The sequence below is a fragment of the Chanos chanos genome, chromosome 7 (genome assembly GCF_902362185.1).
Source record: "Chanos chanos chromosome 7, fChaCha1.1, whole genome shotgun sequence".
In the NCBI taxonomy this organism is placed as follows: Eukaryota; Metazoa; Chordata; class Actinopteri; order Gonorynchiformes; family Chanidae; genus Chanos; species Chanos chanos.
Genome location: NC_044501.1, coordinates 29,226,646 through 29,236,708, shown reverse-complemented (window position 1 = coordinate 29,236,708; position 10,063 = coordinate 29,226,646). Strand labels below are relative to the sequence as shown.

The following is a 10,063-nucleotide window of genomic DNA, read 5'->3' as shown; positions in this document are numbered from 1 at the left end:
TTTTATTTTTTTAAACAAATTAATGTTAAAATCCAAGTGCGAGGCGGAATGTTTCCAGAAAATAATGATCAGTGTGTACAATACCCCCAATTCGTCGTTTTATTTTAAATAAAAGGGAAGAAACATCGCCTTTACTATGAAACCATGGCTAGTTGGGACCCAATTTATTATGCAAGATGCGTTTTACGCTACTTTTGCCTGTTTTACGTGGTAAAGCACTGTTTCTTTAAAAATGCAAGGATGAGCGTTGTCTGTTACTCTCGAATCGGTACCATGTGACCACATCTCTCCCAATCTATTGGTCTAAGGCACGTGTCTAGGATACCGGAGTGTAACGTCACTGGCGGCTCGTATTAAAAATACGAACAAAAATCCGGAGTGAAAGTATTTCAGGAGCAGTAGAAGCCCCCCTCCTTTAACCTTAGTTTAGTCACTGAAGCCCCGCAACTAGCTTGACGCAGAAAGCGGATCGTACCAAACTGGCTACATATATGACAAGTATTATTAGTCCACCAGCAAAGTAAGAAAAACAGACTTTGGGAATAAAGGGTAAAACTATGCTTTTCCTTTGTGATCAAGGCACGAAAGAGCTGTTTGGTCAACCAGACACTCAGTGATATTATAAGGGTTTGTTTTTTTCCCTATTTTCGAAAATTAATTCAAAGTGAACAAAGTGGACCGAGGCGCTCGAGGAGTGAGGCGTGAGTGCTTGGGTGCGGGAGAGCGATAAAGGGGTTAAGGACGGAGAGTGGAAAGTATCTCAGTATGGATGAGAATGAGCAGAGCGCGAGAGATGCGGAGCGGCAAGTGGAAGCGGACGAGTCCAACAGAGCTATCCGTCCCCTTCTGCAACCACCAGGGAACCAGCTCCCCCACCGAATCACCAACTTCTTCATTGACAATATCTTACGACCGGACTTCGGCCGTAGGAAAGAAGGGAGCATTACGCGCGATGAAGGTAACCTCAGAGCAAGAGAGAATCACAGCCCGACGGCTCCGGGAGCAGGACAAGTGGGAAGCACTGTGCCAACTGAAGGGACTTCCACTCCACATCCAGGCAACGAAGGGAGGAAGGAAGAGATAGCGACCGAGACGCCCCTGAAGCCCCGGGGGGAGAACGGGGATCAGTGCCTCAGTTCAGATTCGGATAGTTCTCAAGCTAACTCAAACGCGCCCGCTAACCAGCCAATGCTGTGGCCGGCCTGGGTTTACTGCACGCGCTACTCGGACAGGCCCTCATCAGGTAAGATCTGACTTCTCTCCGTACCCGGAAACCGCCCCCCTATGAGTGTGACCTCAACTGACTTCAGATATTTAAGTAAACACCTACATGCATTAATTCATAAACTAAACTCGGTTAGGTGTTATTGAACCACAACCTAACGAAAAAGGGAAAGGATAGGTCAGTTAAAACACATTAAAGTATTGTACAAATGTGTCCAAAATACGTTTGATTAAAAAAAATTTTTTTTTTTCGAATGTGGGTTATATTCAGTTTAGCCTTAAGATCGCCTAGCTCACATAAGGCTGGTGTATCTTAAAACAAATTAACACGCATAAGTTGTGCTGTTCGTAAATCGATTTAATTAACTGGAAACGAAATTGTATTTTGTAATTATTACTTTGACGCATATTTCAATCACAAAACAAGCTTCAGAAGGGCATTTCAGACCGTCGTATTAACATCCATTAGTATTCTCCGCCATTCACTTTATGGGTTTGCACATTATTAAGTCACTCGCGGGGACCCAGTGTGATAAATATGTATAGCATCTGATGTAAGAATACTATATTATGGGTAGTATAAATGATATTATGGGAGTAATTTTTAGAAGAGAGTGTGTTTTTAACTCGTTGGTCAAATGTCTTTGTTAGTATTTAATTTGCATAATTCTGACAATGGGGTAGCTTAGGCCTCGTACCGTAGCTATTCTGGAGTTTGCAACTGACTCCGGTTTTTGTAGGCAAATTCACACAGAAAATTCCGTACCTTTACATGAGAGGAACTGTAGTGCTTCGGTAAATTCTATTTTATAAACGACCGGAACAAACTGTACTCATGCATAATGCAGCACAGGTTCAAATACGAGCGCTACTCTTGAGTTCTTGGTTGATTGTACGCCATTCGCTACTATTAGATGCAAACTAATCCGTTCTACACATTATATCCGAAAAAAGTTCTACAAGTACTGGTAGAATGGTTTTAAAATGTCCGATGTTCTCCTTTCCACTGGCATTCTCCAAACATACCTACAAAGACAATATAACTATTTTGTGTTTAACACGTAACCAGTTAAGTTAGGCTTAAAGTAAGGCAAAATATGACCTCGCTCATAGTTCGTAACGAAACAAGGCCTTCAATGTGATTTAGAGAAATGGGAGCTGATATGAATGTTTCCAAATATCCAAAGCCTTGTGTTGATTTGAATTAATTTTACAGTCTCCACGAATGAGTGGGTGCTTTGGATTCTGCGTGAAGCAAAACGAAATTAATCTCAAAGTATGCCTAAATTCTGTGTTCTAGGTTAAAATATTTCAATCAGATTGTTGAGGTAGTAGTCGGATTTGGGAGGATCCAGTGTTTTGTTATTTTCCCGGTGTTTTTTTGTCTTAGTTAATTATGCGCGTCTCTCCTTGCCACAGAGAATGGGTTGACAGGTCTATGGTTCTCCAGCAACCATGCCAGTCTCTTCTTAAGCCTTGAGAAGCGTCTTTGAACTGAAAAATGTCCAAAGTAGAGCCTGCCGCGAGTACCTCATCAATATTCCGCTTCACCTCACCAAAAGAAAGCATAGAGAAAGCGTACGGTCCACAACCCAATATGACGCAGACAAATAAATAAATAAATAAATACATTAGGGGGAGGGGGGTTATATATATAATAATGTGATATATCGTCAAACTGTCCTTCGTCCAAAAACGACACACTTCCTCAGTCACGTACACAAACACAGACCGAACAGGTGCAACGACTTCATTTTTCAATTCTTCTTAACTCGTAGGTCCTAGATCTCGTAAACCAAAGAAGAAAAGCCCCAGCAAGGAGGACAAGCGACCACGTACGGCCTTTACAGCGGAGCAGCTCCAGAGACTGAAGGCCGAGTTCCAGACCAACCGCTACCTGACGGAGCAACGGCGGCAGAGTTTGGCACAGGAACTCGGCCTTAACGAATCTCAAATCAAAATCTGGTTCCAGAACAAGCGGGCCAAAATTAAAAAAGCCAGTGGTAGTAAGAACATACTGGCCTTACACCTGATGGCGCAGGGATTGTACAACCATTCTACCACGTCCACGTCAAAAGAGGATAAATCTGACAGCGACTGAGAGAGAAAGACAGAGAGAGAGAGAGAGAGAGAGAGAGAGAGAGAATATGAGATGGTGGTGGTGCCGGTGGTGGTGTGTGTTTGAAGGGGGGGGGGTCATTATATTTACAATGCAATAATTTCATAAAAAAAAAAATATCAAGGGCCAGTGTTAAAACATACCAGCATTAATGAATTGAAATGTATATGTATCAGAGATATGTCTACAAATACATCCGTTTGAACGTGAATTTATTATGACAAACAGATATCGTTTCAATGTATTATAAGCTGCCGTTTTTTTTCCTTGAGGGGAGTGCAGTGTTGAGAGTCTTGAGAGCAAAAGCTTCTCCATGAAGTTTGTATCGTTCCCATGCTGTCATTTCAAAGCGCTTCTAATGGTAGACTTATCAGGCGTCTAGATATATTGTTGGTAACGTGAGGAAAAAAACATCTTGCTTAAGTCCAAAGAATATTTTCTGCTGCATCCAGGCAACTGTGAATATTAATAAATTGCTTTTGAGATATTTGATTTCCACTTTTTTCCAGTTTATTTGGATTTATATTTGATAAAAAACGGACGCAGCAGTGGTCTACTGACTACATGCAAATTGAACTATGTTACTTTTGATCTTAAAAAAAAAAAGATTTTGCCTGGTTACTTTTTGGTAAATATCAAAAGGAGATGTACTATACAATCACGTGAGTAAGAAATCAAACAGTGCAGGTTCTTGGTTGGAAAAACAACCAACCAACCAACCAACCAACCGACCATGTGTAATATACGACGAATCTTTTTAGATACCACACTGACATTTAAAACTAACACGGAAATAAACTTTGAGTAGTCTATACATTTCAAATGGGCGTGCTATATAAATACACTGAACCGATGCCTCTTAAATTGCATACGTAGTTTTTATGAAAGAGCAATATAATCACCTTTTGTAGCAAAATATGTTTAGTCAAGATCATGCTGCCTATTAATGTGTAGCACATTGACAATGATTTAAAAGCTTACGCGCACTCTTGGAACTTGCAAGACGCAGCGCCAAAATACATACACGTACCTATAAATAAATAAATAAACAAACAAACAAATATATATATATATATATATAAACATACAAATATATATTCACACAAACAAAAGTCTAGAAATAAAATGAAGCAAACCAGCTGTTTACTGTATAACAAATGTTGAAATACTGTTTTAATGTTGACTTCATATTTGTTATGTATTTATATAGATTATATTGAAAAAAATTTATTCAATGACCAGTGTTGCTTTTTATTTGAAAGTAGGTTTCTAAAGGTGTTTAAATGGCTTATTTATATTGCAATAACTTCTTTATGTGAATGAGGCAGTTTTGGGGCCTTTTGCATGAAAGCTGCAATTTGTCATATTAGGGCAGATTCAAGTGTTTATGAACTTCGACCTTTGTGGAAAAAAAAGTATGATCGAGTTTTAAGTTGCAGATTGTATCCATACACCAAATTGTGGACTTCTTCCTCTTTTTTTTCTTTCTTTTTTTTGCTGTTTGAATCTTTCTGTTGAATACCTGATAAAAAGTGTGTGTGAACTAGAAAAAAATCCACCAAACCTAACACACTTTGCCTTAGAAGTTCAAAAATTTGAACTTCATATGACACAGAGCTGTGCCCAATCAGAAAAAAACATTGTTAGTTCAAATGCATATGAGTGTATCCAAAAACATGGCCTTCGTTTAAGCTGCTGGTATGACATTATGAATTTACTCATCAGCGGGAATCTATCTATAAAAAAAAAGTCTATGTTTCAAAATAAAGACAAAAATTGAGTTGTATAATACAATGCTATTTTTATTTTGTGTTTAAAGTATTATTTGTTACACGTGTAAATAATTTGTATCACGTATGTATTAATTGTGTAATTAACTGCCTCCTGAAACACAGAAAAGAAACAAATAAACAGAGAGATAATACTCCTTTACGTGTCTTGTGTTACTGTCTTCTTGCTGTCTGTAAAGACGATCAGGTCCCCACATGACCTAGAAGATCCTACAGACGCAAAATCGAGCTTTCTGATTGAACGGGACAAGCCTCACTGTTATCAAATAGGAGCAGAGTCCTGAGGATATGACGTCACACTTTTGGCAAATAAAGCTTGCCAAAGGCTAGTTGATATAACTGCAAAGGATGGTCCAGTGTTTTCGACTCTTGTGATTGGTCTGTTTTCTTGTTTTTATGAGTTTGTGGTTAAGGTTTGGGTTGGGGCGGGGTTTCAGGGGTTCCTTTCAAGTAGGCAAGACCCATAAATCTCTGCCAAGTAAGAAATGAATCATCTGAGAACAGGTCCGTCCCCCCCCCCCCCAACCCCTCTGTGAATATGCCTATCGAAAACACTCAGGTACTGTATGTAAAACTTTACAGACAATACTGGGAAATGCATTAAAAGTGGAAAATCTGTTTTTATGTAATGCCAGAGTTGGGTGACTGTTGGAGAGGCTAGATGCTCTGGGCTTATATGGAACCTCCCCAGTCTACAGCTCGCAGTCAGCACCCAACACCCCAAAACCTTCAGTACGTTTAATTCATTCACCTTACATCTGTTCTTTGCCAAAAATTATTTATCTAAATATTTAAATAAGAAAGCACATGAATCAGTGAATACACCAGATACAAACACACACACACACACACACACACACAACATATTAGAAATTTTAAACGTTTGTCTGACACTTGACATTCAAAAAAACTTCTAGCCGGGACTCTCCATCTTTAACCAAGGACGACATTAACAGAAGGTGACATTTTTTTGGGGGGGGGGGGCATGAATGAACCCTCCAGACAATCTTTGAGACTACAGTAGGCCACGAGACTGCCACATCAATCAAGCAGTCTATCCTGGGCCTGTCTAAGCGAGCCACACCTTTACAGGCCTTCTCGAAACATACTTTACGGTGGTATTTCAAGATATGGGCTAGCATTGCAAATCCAGCCGATAAGATTACTGTTTGCTACACAAGTAATGGGCTAGTAAAAACAAGGTGAAACGCTCCAAATAGAGATCTATAACTACTGCCAGAATTCTCATACCCAAACACATCTAATTGACATGGGTCAAAAATAATGATCAAATCCCCAAAATACTATTAAATATTTTGTTTTATCATCATAACAATAGTCGAGTGGTGACTGTTACCTTTCTACAACTGCCTACAAGTAGTCTGCTGGCTGTTTCCAAGCTAGAAAATGTGTAATCAAAGTTAATCATTTAAAAAAAAAACAGAGAAAACCATGAATGTTATCCCTGTTCCCTGTACATTGAATTATTTGTGGTCACAGTCTACGACGATAATGCTAAGCTAATATCCAATGTGTGCACTCAGAATATTGGGCCTGAAAAATAATTATGAATGTAAAGTTCCTAAAAATCAAACATTACAAAAACGTCATAAGAAAGGCTTCAACAGACAATACACATGATTCATAATATCTTTAGGAAAGAACAGAAACCCAGAAATATTGCCAAAACTATATATACACATATTATATCAGTTACATAATTCACCATTCACATCTGTGCACCTAGTGTAAAATCACACTTAGTCCTCAGAATATGGACACAGAGATTTTGCTGGAAAAGGATTGAAAAGAAAAAAAGAAACACGGTGAATATTCAAAAAAGGAGACTGAGTTAAGACTGATAGAGATACTCAATGACACTGCAAGAGGAAAGAACAAAACATTCAACAGCTTAACCTCAGGGTTTATGTATCATTTTTATTGGCAGTTTTAATATCGATGTAAATAACATAGGGTGAAACTTGCAAGCATAAAGAAGAATTCGAAAAATGGACAAACATAGTAAAGTAGCTGAACATAAACTTAGTAACAACATCATAAAACATGACCTAAAATGAAACGTAAAGAATTCATTTTAGACCGCCAACAGTAATGATGGTTCCAGGGTCATGCAGATACCCTTTACATGTTTGTTATCTTCCTCAACTCATTAAGCAAGAAAAAAATGCATCAATTCTTCCAGAGACCACGTTTAATTGGTATGTATTGGTTTGTATTCTGCTTGTCTCGGATATCCGCAAGTTACTTTGGATAACAGTGTCTGCTAAATGAATACGTGTGAATGTAAATGTGATTTTTGAATTTACTTTAGCTTGTTGATGGAGACAAAGTGGGTGATTCTGTAAAAATGCAGCATTATTTCTGTGGAAACAGCAACAGTACCTTAAGGCTAAAACACTTCAAATGAACACAACTGAAGCTGTGGTGAATAACACAAACACACACACACACAGACAGAAACACACACATACATACAATACAACAGCAGGTAACAGAGACTTCTGGACTTTTTGCAACGAGTTCAGTTTCAGAGTTTCAGAGTCAGAGAGAGACTTCGGCCAGGAGCCTGCTCCACCTGCCATCCTCTGAAGTGTCTGGAAGATTATCAGAGTTAAATGGGGGAAATGTGTGAGTGGAATTTCCCATGCACTGACCCCAGCCATGACAATGCCTCATCTACATTTCCTTTCTAACACGCCTTGTATAAGGAAGTGACGCCCAACCGTTGAGGGGACAGAGGTGCATGACTGACTCTACTCTATAGAAAAAAAAATGTGTGTGAGTGTGTGAAAGAAAGAGAGAGAGAGAGACAGAGAGAGAGAGAGAGAGACAGAGGGGAAAGAGCGTAAAAGAGAGACCCCACGATGCAGGTCAAAGCCTGCTGTCACAGCTCCAGGTGGCTCATCGCCTTAGCAACCCTGATTCCCAAAATCTGCCCATAAACACGCACATGCTTTGCCAGTCTCATCGGCCGAGATCTTGTTCGAACACCCAGTAGCTCCATTCTGAGCTAAGAACAAAACCAGAGTTAATTTTTTCTCATCTGTGTCTATACCTGGCTAAACCAGTGTCTCTTGATCCTTTCCAGTTGGTCCCACATCCCAAACGTAACTTTTGGCATTTGGCTTATTTGGTTCCTTCGATACCTTGACAATCAGTTCTATCAGACAAAGCAGAGCTGAGATTATGAGGATTGTGTTTGTTTGGATTTGTTTTTGGGCATGGAGTCCCACAAGAATGGACTGAACCCCCCCCCCCCCCACACCACACACACACACACACACACACACACACACACACACACACACACACACACACGCGCGGCACAAAAACACAGAACACAATGGCCTCAGAACTACAAAACAGTTTTTAATCTGACCACAGGGTGTGTAATAATAATAATAAAAAAAAATAAATAAAATGTTCAAAGTTATTGACAGTATTAGGTTAGCATAGCACCTTTAGGTGGAATAACGAAAAACAAAGCCTATTTTAGTTTAGCTGTCTCAAAAAAAAAAAAAAAGCATGAGTGAGCAGGTTTTAGTGGAAATTCAGGAGCTGACAATTCAGAGGCTTAACATTAAGGAGGATTAGAGATGTTCAAGAAAGTTTCACAACTCAAGATACAAACCAGACAAAAGTCCACTTGCATGAATATTGAATTGAATGAAAAATTCCAGGATAACTGAATAAGCCAGTCTATTTCCCTTGAACTACATTACATGAATTTGATCTTTTGTATAAAGTATAATGCACTAGAAAAACACTAAGGAGACTACCATTTTTAGCTGGTAAGAGGACACAGGTCCTGCATCCACAAAGTTCTCACGACTTCCAATCATAACTAAAACCTTCCAATCAAAACCTTTTCCCCAACTAATCACAACCTGAGTCAAAAGAGGAAAGGCAGAGTAGAAGAAGAAGAAGAAGAAGAAGAGAAGTAAGTACCAGAGAGTGGCATTGAGGTCCACTTGTCTGTCTTCCACACAAAAGACAAGTCCAGGCCGCTACCTCCATCAACAACCCCCCCCCCCCGCCCCCCTCCCGTACACACCCACCTCCCGCCCTCGTCTTCCCTACTGAGTCTTTTTTTTTACCCAGAGTTCTCTGAACGTTCCCCTTGCAACCAGGGCTGGAATGCTCCTCTGAGGTGCGGAAACGTGGTTAAAGGGAGCGAGGGATGTGAACGCAGGAGAATAGGGATGACATCAGACCAATTTCACACCGGGAGCTCGGATGGCCAGGACCAAGCCTGGGTCTTCAACACGCACTGCAGATCAAAGTCCCAAAAACGCCTCACCGGCAGAGCCAGCAGAGGGACGAAAAGGACACTAAAGTATGCTAATCCGCAGGACAAATATATTTTAATCTTGTTAGAATACAAGTTAATGCCACAGCTAGTTGGCTCGGACTACGCAGACAGACAGTGAGGATGGGTCCACTGATTCTCACCTTTCTACAAGTGGACTAAAGCTTCCACCATCTCAGTGTATCTCACACACACACACACACACACACGCACACATGAAGTTCCATACCTCAACAGCCTCTGAACTCATTTATAGCTGACAAGTGTAAGAAGATTTGGTGAGTAGTGGTGAAACGGACAGAAAGCCAAAAAGAAAAAAGAAAAAAGGGGGAAAAAACAGATGAGGCTCCAGCCAATGTCCCAAAGATCGTTTAGGAGCTCAGAGATCAGGCGAGAATCAGAAAGAAAAGAGAACAGAGATGAACGTTTGGTGGATTTGAAAGTCTTCTCAAATATTCCCAGAACACAGTTGCCTTCATAAAGACCATTCTTCGAAATACAACAGTCCATTTAGCAAGAGTCCTGTGTGAACACTGTGGGAATTCTAACTGGATATTTTCATAAAAAGTAATACCACAAGTCCTAAACTACACAGTAGTG

The 10,063-nt window shown here is 39.9% G+C and overlaps 1 protein-coding gene across 1 annotated transcript; it reads left to right on the top strand.

The window, feature by feature from the left end:
* Positions 1 to 765: 765 nt before the first annotated feature.
* Positions 766 to 3,325, top strand: en2a (engrailed homeobox 2a). The gene is made up of 2 exons (XM_030780719.1): positions 766 to 1,243; positions 3,003 to 3,325. The coding sequence occupies exons 1-2, from the start codon at positions 766 to 768 to the stop codon at positions 3,323 to 3,325; spliced, it is 801 nt and encodes a 266-aa protein (XP_030636579.1).
* The last annotated feature ends 6,738 nt before the right edge of the window (positions 3,326 to 10,063 follow it).